The sequence below is a fragment of the Lycorma delicatula genome, chromosome 9 (genome assembly GCF_047948215.1).
Source record: "Lycorma delicatula isolate Av1 chromosome 9, ASM4794821v1, whole genome shotgun sequence".
NCBI lineage: Eukaryota > Metazoa > Arthropoda > Insecta > Hemiptera > Fulgoridae > Lycorma > Lycorma delicatula.
The window spans coordinates 130,665,316-130,677,642 of NC_134463.1; the positions used below are offsets into that span (position 1 = coordinate 130,665,316).

Sequence of the window (12,327 nt, forward strand, 5' to 3'; positions counted from 1 at the left end):
GACGGTGGATCTCCTTGTTCGCGCACATTTTCAATATGTTAGTGTTTGGCGGATGCTTCCCGGTTTGTTGGAAGAAGGGAATTGAAAAAATATTGTTTAAAGGTGGTGACAAGGATCCCACTATTAGTTCGTCGTATAGGCCCTTGACCTTTGCATAAACGGGAGGTTAACCTTGCGCAGTTTACTGATGGAGAATCAGTATGTTTTCGTCCCGGAAAAGGTAATGAGGATTCCATGTGATGAGTGTGGTAACAATTAGTGAATTTGAATATGTCCAGAGAATCTTCCTGGACATATCTGGGGCATTTAATAATCTTTGGTGGCCCTCGGCCACCAAAGATTATAATATTAGATTTATAAATTGCAAAGAAAAGAATGCACTGTAAGTGAATTGAAGGTCATGCAAAGTTACTTCAGTGACTGGGATGTGCTGCTTCGTAAGGGCAGCCATGAGGTAGGCAAGATGCTGTCCAAGGAGCGTCCCCAGGGCAGCGTGTTGGGTCCTTGTTTGCGGGTGGTGGAGTTTGATTCTCTTCTGTGGCTGAGGTTACCCAGCGGATGTCGCATCATGGCTTATGCTGATGATGGGTACCTGCTGGTCGAAGGAAGGTAGAACTCCGAGCCAGTCAGGTTTGCAGGATACTTGAGCTGTGGGGTCATCAACATGAGATGACATTTACCCCAGAGAAGACCATGATGATGCTCCTCAAAGAGCAGTGTAATTATTTGCTACAAATTCAAGAATGGCTTTACATAGTGAAAAAAAAAATTAGTATGTCGTTCATGAAAAAAATTATTAAACCGATTTTTTCCAACACAAGTAAATTTGTTCAACAAGAAATTATAATCCTATTGCTCATTTAGAGCCTGAAAATAGATATTGATACACACAGACTTGTGTGCTTAACTAGAAACTCATCGAGCCAGCATATTCATCATCACACTAAGTTCACCAAACCACACACAACATTCAATCTGTTCACTGCATGGATCGGCTGTATAGTGAACATACGTACTTTCAGAAAAAGCACTTGGATTGTTGTTTGTTGTATCTACAGCGCTTCATATTTGTTACAGCAATAAGAAAGATTAGGGCAGATAGGGTAAAGCAACAAATGAAATTATTCTATTCTGTTGAGAAACAGCAGATTTTATACAGTGTTTTTAGTTAGTAAAGGAAGACAATTGGGAGTCAAGAAGCTAAAAAGGTTGAGAATCACTGCTCTAGATAAATAGTAATAGTCAAACCCGCTTACATATGAGGTGCTTATTGTGCAGAGATTAAAAATAAGTTTTCACTAGAAAAAATATTTTATATTATTGTGAACCGATTCTTACAAGAAGTATTCAAAATTATTTTAGAATAATTCTTGTGACCACTCGCACATTAAATTGAAGATGCAAAATATAAATTGGAAGTATATATTTATGTACACTTGCTAAATAAATTCTTTAGCAAATGATAAACAAATTAATGTAATTGATAAAAATTATAGCATTGTTATTTTTAAAACAACCAACATTAAACATTAAATCATAAATTTGTTTTGTATTAGAACCAATCACTATGAGATAACATAGTTATAAATGTATGTAATTTTTGATTAATTATAAGCTACACCGACTTTAAGTTAAAAAGAATGTAAAGACACATATGTAAGAAAAACATCTGTAAGATCCAGTAAAAAAAAATATTTTTTCAAAATTAAACTGGTCTTCCAAAATGAAATATTCTGAAATAATAGAATACTTTGTAAAAGAAAAGCCTTGTTTTTTTAGGGTTAAACATATTTTGGCAAGTACATTGATAAAACATTAAACAATATCCAAACAACTTATTTAATGTTAAATATATATATATATATATTTTTTTTTTCTGATGTAAACAGTGCTTAAGATTTCATGCACCAGATTTATATTTACAACAGTACATAAAGAAAAATCTAACTGACCTGCCAGCATTTTGGATATTCCCAATCTAGATCGAGTCCATCAAAATCATATTTAAGTAAAAGTGACACTGCATGTTCAATGAATCGCTGTCTGGCACTAGCGCTGTTAACTAATCTGCTGTATTTATCACCTAATGAGTCATTCCAACCGCCAAGGGCCAATAATACTTTAAGACCTTTTATTTTCATAGCGACAACCCTCTCGTAGAAGTCTGAAAAAAGATATTTGGTGGAATATAAAAATTATTATTAAATTAATTAATTAGTAAAAAATTAACAGTGAAGAAATAAGGTTTTCTAAAAACAAAAAATCCTGACTACAAGGAAATTTCACATGACATTCAATATATCTTCAAAAGAGTAAATGTATTTTTTTAAGAAGAGGAAAAAGTTATGATTTAGACGATGGGATTCTCTACTAAAAAATTGTTGTAATGTCTTCAATACTAAATAATATATCTGAAGTTGAAATAAAGTTCCTGAAGCTTATTTATGAAAATTCAGAATTTTTATATTTTGTAAAATTAATATTCTCTCAAAATATTTGGTCTTATTACTTTTGCTTTTTTCTCAGAACTAATTTTTAATTATTTCTGTAATGTTTTCGGCGATTTAAATTTATATATTTATTTATAGTAGCACCAACAATTAGTCATTAGCGACTTATCAGTGGAATGTAACTGTACCGGTAAACGAATTCGGGAACAAACACAGGCCAACCGTTCCTGAGATATGCGGTTAATTGACACCCGACTACCAAGGAACACCGGTATCCACAATCTAGTGTAAAATCCGAATAAAAGCAATGACCTTTATTAGGAGAAATTTATGTTAAATTAATGATTCATTAATATTAATTGTTATGAAATATTACTTATAAAATGATTTAAAAATTTCGATTATTTTTATTAACATTTTCATCCTTATTTCTAGTAAATAATATATTTTTTTACTAGCGTACCCCGTCGCGACTTCGCCCACAATATAGATGTAGATTCACTCTCAATGCCTTTTTAATAGCAAACTTATTTTTTTATAAATAAAAAATATTTTATCGACAATGTTTTATTTAGATTTTCATTAAATCCTGATAAAACTGTAAATAAAAATTTGTATGAAAAATACTGAAGGAATACATGAATTGCTATTACGAATTAACAATGAATTGCCGCGCAAAACTTTAAATAAAGGAAAACAAAAAAAGGAAGATAAGAGAATTGATCAATATTTGTTAGACCGATCCATTTTATGAACGAATTAAAATAGTTAAATATAAAAGTCCAATAAAGATACACAAAAAAATTATTACAATAACAACTTTAGCATCCTCATCGCGGCTTCGCCAGTGCTCTATGATTACTTGCGCTTCCCGTCATGATCAGAGGGTCATGCCCCGCTTCGCTCTCCTTCCCGTTTTCTCCCGTTTCCCTTTCCTTCTTCCGTTTCTCTTCCCTTACTTCCCTTTCCTCTTTCCTCTTTTCCCTTTCGATTTCCTTTTCCCCGTTTTTCTTTTTTCCATTTTATCCTTCATCCCTTTTACCTTTTTCGATTTTTCCCTATTTTCCTTTTCCGATTTTTCCTTTTATCTCTTCTTCCCCGCGCGTAAATCGGTCACGTAGTTTTTTAGTCTATAGCGGACACACGCATCGGTAACATTGCAATGGAATCGTAAAATATTTAGTATAACGTACGTTTCTTTTACATCCAACAGATAGCGCTGTTAATACGAAATTTAGTTTTTTATCGATTTGAACCCCTTAAAATCAAAATTTCGGAAAATCCTTTCTTAGTGCACACCTACTTAAAGATACGAAGTTACCCTGAAAATTTCAAGTCTCTACCATTAATAGTTTTGGTTGTACGTTGATTATGAGTCAGTGAATCAGTCAGGACATTCTCTTTTATATAAGAGAATCCTGTGATTTTCATTTAAATTTTTGAATGTGATGTAATAAATTCAAAGAATATAGAAGTTTTAAAATCGATTGGTGTGCTTAATTTTAAGAAAAGGTTATAAAAGATAGCTTTCAGTCTAAATCAAACTTCTTCAGAGAATCCCTGTTGTAGTATTCGGTGCTTTCACCAGACACTAGATTTAGATGAGAGCACTGAGTATGGAGCATTGAGTGTTCTCATGCCATTGCTTATAGCACTTGTTTGAATCGGGTTTAAAAGATCTTTATTATTGCATTCAAGACTATGTATGATTTAACTTCTGCTCTTTTAGAATATTAATTTTCCTACTTTATATATTACAAGCTGTTCATGGGTTTCAATTATACCTTTTAGTGATTTTTGTCATGTAAGTTTTTGCTCTTGTTGTCAAAGTCACATGTTAATACCTCAATTTCTCTCTTTTAAGGCTATCTTATCTAATATTTCTTATTTGAGGTAATTTTCTTAATGTAAACTGTCTTTCCATAAAAATGAAATGACAGCTTTTAAAAAAAGTATTATGGACCAGCAAGCACTATAGAAAAAAAAGAAACTTAACTAGTAAAAAGAACCTAAAATAAATAAATATCGCAACAGTGAATGTCAAATGAGTAGGCTTACCATATTTTTTTGGGTCCGACCCAGGACATATTTTGGAAATTACTTAAAAATTTTAACAGTTTACTGAAACGTTAAACTTTATTTATTCAGTTGTATTTTTCACAAGACATGACTTATTTCAGAAATGGCTTGTTTGTTTTAATTACATTATAAAATTCACAACAAGAAAGTTCTGAATTAATTTTAATATTTAGCAGATGTTTAACAGTAGATAATGAAAGTGTACCCCTTTCTGCAGACCAATTGTTCCGCATAATTGAAAACACTCTCTCAACTGGAGTAGATATCCCAGGCAAAGACATCGCAAACTCAACCATTTTAGAAATATTACAACATGAAATATCAGTCTTTCAGAACACTTTAAAAATTGCTTTCCATTTCTCTGGTAATTAAATAGTATCTGGTAATTTTTCAGAACTTGAACCACAACCTAGGTTTTGAACTACTGGTTCAACAGTGCGTTCATCAAATAGGTATTTATGGTATTTATAGTATTTATGGGATCTTTTATAATTTCATTAGCAACTTGAGCAGTCTCTTTTAAATCAGAAAAGGCAATTTAAGTTCATAAATTTATCCACTGAAACTTACTAACTTTATCAAAACTGGTTCTCCACTCCACAACTCTAAGTACTGGATACTAGAATTATAAAAATTGTGTACACTTGAGAAGAATTTTTGTTCCTAAACATCATTATTTTCTTTTATAGTGCATAGAAATTCTTTGGCAGAAGATGTATAAATTTGTGGGTTTTTCTTTCCTGAAGTTGACAAATTAATTCAGAATTTATCTGAAATGCTTCTGTTGCTGAATTACGTTATTAAATAACTGTAGAGTACCGTATAAAAATTTCAAAAACAGTTCACTTTCTAGATTTTCAAAAAATCAAATAATAGTTTTGGGCATTTGTCACAAGATAAGAAGTATAATTTTAGATCATCAAAAATGGAATGAATTCTTTCTATTGCAGGTAACAAACTAAGGAATATTGCGATGCTATGAGATAATACGATTTTGTAATTTATTTCCACAAATTCACAGAAGTCTTTAAGTTTTGTTACTTTTACTGTATATATGTGAAAATATAAATTTTTTTAACAATAACTTCTATATCCAGGGGTAGAAAATCACATGCTGTTGATACTGAATTGTGTACAATATGGGGTGAACAACTGATTCCTAAAATAGGTCTATCTAAATCACTTTGAACTTTTCTGAACACACTGTCCATTGTTAGTGTTACATAATTAATGTTTTCTAAATAATGCAACACATGGGGATATAATGCTAACAATAACTGCCTCGGTTTTGGTTCAAGCAGATGAAGATTTTGGGTCATATAACTTTTTAACCGGTTTAGATGTGCAGTCTGATGTTTTGTGGAATTACAAATTCCAGATACAAACATTCATAAAATTCCATTCCTTAAGTTGCACATAATTGTAACTTTTTTCATGGAAGTTTATGTAGACTTGTCGCACAAATGTAATGAGTAGCTGAATTTTGTATGTTGTATACAAAATTCTGCTACTTCAAGAAATAAAACCTGATACAAAATTTTGTTTCTAATTTTCTGTTGAAATTTTAAACAAAAATTAGTGCAAACAGATTAGCTTTAAATGACACATGTTCAATAGATGAAACTATTTTTCATCTTTGAAATTTATGATAATGTAACAAAACTGTTTGCAATGGAGAGTTTGACGAGTAAAACAATGTCACTGTAAGTATTGTTTTTAATTTAATTCATGGTTTAAATCCCACTATTCTTTCATGATGATCCTCTGTATAATATATTATTAGAACAAAGATTTATTTATTTCTAGAATGTCTGTGCTTATCAGTTTTTTTCTTTAGTATGATGTCTGATGAAATTTGTAAAAGCTATAAATGCACAAATATATAAAAAATTGTGTAATAAATAAATAAACCAATCCAGCAAAAAGTATAATTTATTTTTATTGGACTTGGACTCCTTTTATTAATGTTGTTTTTTGGTAAATGGAATATCATTAACAGTCTTTGAGTTTAACTATTTACAGAATAGTCGATCTGAGATCGGTCAAAACCAACTGCAGAACTGTGTTATTTTACTAAATGTAAGGATGAGTTGAGAAACTGTACAAACTATTTTAAACATGATCAGAAAGGAGAAAATATAAAAAAAAAATGTATAAAGATATTCATATTTTGCATACTTTACTTACGATTATCAAAATCAGCCCAAGAATCATGAGCTTTAATAATAAGGTTTTCAGAATCCAAAACGGCAAAACCATATAATATATGCGTACACAAGTCTGTATCAATGTCTTCTGGTAAATATTTACCAATACCTTGTCTATACCAAGCCCAATTTGTAAAATAACAAACAACTTTGTAATAACCTAAAACAAACAATAAACAAAAATTTCAAATAAAATCACTGAAATAATTAATAATTTTTAAGACTGTAAAACATCACAAATAATTACTCTGAAAACTGTAGTTCACAAATTCAAAATCAGAGAATGCACAAACGTTAACACGCAAAACAGTATATTAACTACTTATCAAAAATTTATTAATGGCTTATCGACTTTGAATGTTTGCTTTTAGTTTTAAAGTAAACATTTTTAATAAGTGACAACCTGAAATTAAAAAAAAAATCTTAATCTTTTCTGCCTAAATACTATACTCACAAAAATTAAACATTTGTTAAAATCATATGTTTTCATGATTTACTTCTGAAAAATTAAAATCAGTAAAAAGAAAGAAAGTTCACCGACTCTGCTTCTGAAAATACCTACAATTGGTTGATCTGTATTTGGGAAAAATTAAGAGATGTGTACATAATTATCATAATGTAGTTAAGTGAACTGCTTATAGAATTCCAAAACAATAGCTTCAGTATTTGTGATAAGCCCAGTTGACCGAGATCAAAACAATCTTGCCGTTTCTGAGTAACAATGTAATCTTTGTTCTGGGTTTTGTCCAGTAAACTTTTTTGGTATAATTTATTAGCAACAAAAGATACTTTTAATTAAATCTATCTCTTCATTATATAGAAAAGAGTACTAAAGGAAAGGTGTAAATCTCTACAAAATCAATACTGCATTAAATCTTGTGACATTCTTTAGCCAACAGTTGGAATCTTTTTTATATCCAATTTATTTTTATATACTAAAGGACTAAGAAATTTAACTTAACTTACATCTATATTTCTTCTACCAAACTGTGGTACCACAAAAAACAAATAAGTATACTGATAAAAATAGAGGTAGAGTTTGTAGGAAACCTCAAATTTCAACTCAGCAATATACTTGTGATACATTACAGCCACTTGGGTAAACACTTCTGTAATTTCATAATGCTTACTGTGCTTAAAACCTATGACCCACGGGTCAGACACTTACCCACGAATGTTTTTTAAATGACCCATGCATTGATTTTTATAAACCTATTTTTTGTCTGTTCTCTCTTTTTATAAAAGAGAAACAAATAATCGAAAATATTAAAGTGGAAATATCTAATGCCTAATTTATAAAAAAAAAATTTCCATGTGGATGTTGGCCAACTGATTTTCTATATTACTGCACCTGCAGCTTCTATATCACTGCAGTTTATGACAGTCAGTCATAAACTTGGCGCACATATTCATTGCATCATGGAATGGGATGTACCAGCTTGCAGTTTGAACTAATTGGCAGCCTTAGTGTACCCATCTAGAAGTGTTTAAAAATTCAACTTTACTGTCTTTTTTTATTATTATTGAATTCTCTCATCTACATATGTATGTATGTCAAGTACTTTGATAAGAAATTTCTTATAAAATTATTGTATTCTAAATTTATATATTTTTAGTTGTAGCCCTGTACTATGTCGACAGTTAAAAAAATAAAAACAAATGATACAAGTTCCAGTCGATATCAAACAGAATGGTTTGATAAATATGGTGTGATTGAAAAGAATAAAACGACTGTGTATGTAATTAGTAACAAAAAAGTTACTCCACGTACATACAATGTAAAGACATTTTGAAAAGTAGTATCCAAATCTATATAATATAGAATATGAACCTAATATTAAGAAACTATCTGAAAATAAGCAACAACAGATTTTACATTAAATATACTTTTATCAATTTTATTATTCATACACGTATCTGTAACTGTATTTTTATTATTATTATTATTATTATGCTTTTACGGCCAACATGGGACCACTTAAGTCAATTTTAGTTGGATCTTTTCTGAGAAAAGCGTGTTATTTTACTCTTTCGAGCTGCCCAGTATTTCTTCATCCGTTCAGATCTTGCTTTCTTTTCTTCATCCGTAAACACCCTCTTCGTTGTATTTTGTCGTTTGTCTGTCTTTTGTTTAAATCTAATGCTTTTATCTTTTAGCTTTGTAATTTTTCCAGTTTTATTCTGTAGGTCAGTCAGGGAAATTCCCAATTCTTTCATATCTTCTCTAATTTCTTTGATCCATCCTACTTCTGGCTTTTGGAACCAGAGCTTTTCAATGATATTTCTTGACAGTCTTGTTTCCGGTGTCCTTATGAGATGACCGAAGAAAGAGATTCTTTTTTTCCGCATAGTATCAGTAACAGGCTCTATTTCTCGATACACCACCTCATTTGGCACAATCCACCATTGGCCTTCTTTTTGGTGTTTTTTATTGATACATGTTCTGATAATTCTCCTCTCTATTTTCAGAATTTTTTCAATTCGGTTTTTCTGAGTGATTTTGAAAAGGGTCTCGCTTCCGTAGGTGACTTCTGGCTGTACTACAGTTTTATAATGTTTAAGTTTTGTTTTAGCAGAAAGGCATTTTTTGTTATATGTTGACCAAGTTAATTTTTGGGATTTAATCATTTTATTTGTCCTGCTTTGCCATGTCACTTTTTCATTTAAATTATAAGTTATTATTTCCCCTAGATATTTAAATTGTTTTACTATTTTAATTTTCTGATTGTTTACCGTAATGTGCTCTATTACCAGAGGATCTATGGCCATTAGTTCAGTTTTTTCGAAAGAGATATGAAGCCCTATCTTTTGTGCTAGGTTTTGAAGGCTCATGATTTGTGTTTTGGCTTCCTGAATATTATTTGCTAAAAGAGCGAGGTCATCTGCAAATCCTAGGTAATTTAGTGTGATGGAGTTTTTCTTAGTACCCATTTTTATATTTTTGGGATTTATTTCATACCATTTTCTCATGACAAATTCGAGGGCGCAGTTAAAAAGGAGTGGTGAGAGGCCGTCTCCTTGCCTCAATCCAGTTTTTATGTAGAAGGGTTGAGAGAGTTCACCTCTGAATTTCACTCTGGACTGGGTATTGGTTAATTTTATAAGTTAATTTTATCATGTTTACGAGTTTAGGGTGAAGGCCCAGGTTTCTCAGAATATTCAGCATGGATGGTCGGTGTATACAATCATAGGCCCTTTTAAAGTCGACGAAGGTGATTATTAGTTGTTTTTTCCGTCTTTTATATAAGTCCATCATAAGTTTTAGGGATATTATTTGTTCCAGGCAACCTCTCCATGGCCTAAATCCCCCTTGGTATTCCCCAAGTTCCAGTTCAAGTTGGTCTTTGCATCGGTTGTATATGATTCTCGACAGGATTTTGTATGTGGAATCCAGGAGAGATATGCCTCTGTAGTTTTCCGGATTATCCTACAGGGGGAATGTGTGAAACAGCGGCCACAGCCTGGAAGACGCGTAAAGAATGTTTACTGGTGGAACAGGGACATTGCGAGACTGCGTGGTGAAACCAAAACAGCAAGGCAGAGGATGCAGCGCGCACGACGGAGGGACTCTGAGCGCCTACAGGAGGAAACGGAGGTGTTCCACGCGGCACGAAGAAGCCTTTGTAGAGCCATTAAGGCTGCCAAACAAGAGGCGTGGCAACACCTCGTGGAAGACCTGGAGCAAGATCCGTGGGGCAGGGCCTACCAGATCGTCACCAAGAAGTTTGGTAGGCGCCTGACCCCATTGACAAGGGAACAGTCTCTCACAGCGATAACGGAGCTCTTCCACGTCGAAGAGGAGGAATGGGAACCGATAGCTGGTGATCAACAAAGGCGCTTCACTGTAGAAGAACTACAGTGGGCGTCCAAGAAGATGAGCCTGCGGAAGAGCCCGGGCCCAGATAACATCCCTGGGTCCATCGTGAAGGTGTTGGTGGATAGGCACCCGTGGACGGTGTTAGACATGTTCAGTGGGGCATTGTCCACGGGGAGTTTTCCCGGCTGTTGGAAGGAGGCCAGGTTGGTCCTCCTCCCGAAACCGGGAGCCGAAGAAACCAGGAAATACCGGCCGATCTGCCTCATCAACACGATGGGAAAGCTGTATGAGAGACTGATCGCTGAAAGACTGCGGTCGGAGATTGAGGCGGGCGGAGGTCTTTCCCCGGACCAGTACGGCTTCGTTCGGGGAAGATCGACCGTCGACGCCGTCCGACGGGTGCTAGAGTGGGCCAGAGTTCAGTCGGCAGGCACGTGGCGACGAAGGAAAATCCCATTGATCATTCTCCTAGACATCAGGAATGCATTTAACAGCGTGCCATGGGGAGTGATCATGGGAATACTCCGGGAGAGAGGGATCAGCGGCTACTTGCTCGCCGTAATAAATGACTATCTGCATGAGAGATCCCTGCGGGTACGCGCAGAGGAAGGAGAAGATGACTTCAACATGTTTGGAGGCGTTCCGCAGGGGTCGGTGCTTGGGCCTCTTCTTTGGAACATCGCGTACGACGGCCTTCTGCGGGAAGAACTCCCGGAAGGATGCCAGTCGGTCGCGTACGCAGATGACCTCGCGCTGATGGTGTCGGGACGGACGGAGGAGGAGGTAGAAGATAAGGCAAACTTGGCGGTGGCACTCGTCAGCAGATGGCTGGGGGAGAGAGGACTACGACTGGCACCGCACAAGACGGCAGCTGTCCCGATCACCGGCAGAAGAAGACTGAGAGGAATGTCCTTCATGGTAGACGACGTACGGGTCCACACGTCCGGTTGCGCTAAGTACCTAGGCGTGTGGATTGACAAGAATGGGCTGTCTAACACCCACCTCAGAGAGGTCACTAAGAGGGCCGAGAAGATACAAGACGCTCTACAAAAACTAATGGGCAACAAGAGCGGACCACGGGCGAGCAAGCGACGGCTGATCCTTTCAGTGGTTTCCTCCGTCCTGCTGTACGCAGTCCCGGCCTGGAAGGACGCACTTTCGAGAAAGAAGAACGTACGGATGCTAGCCTCCCTTACCAGAAGAGCGGCGATACGCATAACATCGGCGTACCGCACCGTATCTGGATGCGCAGTGGCAGTCATCGCAGGGGTGCCTCCCATCGAGCTGCGGGCCACGCAGCTGGTCTCCACATACGAAGGAACGCCGAAGGCGGAAGCTGGGAGGCAGCTGATGGTCAACTGGCAGGAGATGTGGAGAACGGCTACGGCTGGGGCATGGACCAGGAGACTGATCCCGGACTTGGGACCGTGGGTCGGGCGGAGGCATGGGGAGGTAGATTACTTCCTCACGCAGTTCCTGTCTGGACACGGGGAGTTCGGGGTCTACCTACATCGGTTCAAGAGAAGACGGACACCGAGGTGCTTCTGCTGCGGTCAGGATGACACGCCGGAGCACACCTTTTACGAGTGCGAAAGGTGGGCTGTGGTCCGGCATAGGCATGGCACAGATGGCCTCACTCCAGAAACAACTGTAGCCCACATGCTGAAAGGGAAGAGAGAATGGGATGCGGTACAGAGCATCGTGGCTAGCATCCTGAAGACGAAGGAGGTACATGGAAGAGAGTGGGGAGAAGACTTCTAGGCGCGGGTAAGCA

At 35.7% G+C, this 12,327-nt stretch overlaps 1 protein-coding gene across 1 annotated transcript in view; it reads right to left on the reverse strand.

The window, feature by feature from the left end:
* The window catches only part of Cht10 (Chitinase 10), a 130,800-nt gene that overhangs the window by 38,988 nt on the left and 79,485 nt on the right, over positions 1-12,327 (reverse strand). Inside the window, exons 18-19 of the mRNA XM_075376203.1 lie at positions 6,717-6,896; positions 1,953-2,164 (exon numbers count right to left, since the gene is read on the reverse strand). Coding sequence (XP_075232318.1) covers positions 1,953-2,164; positions 6,717-6,896 — 392 coding nt within the window. The remainder of the gene's footprint in view (positions 1-1,952; positions 2,165-6,716; positions 6,897-12,327) is intronic.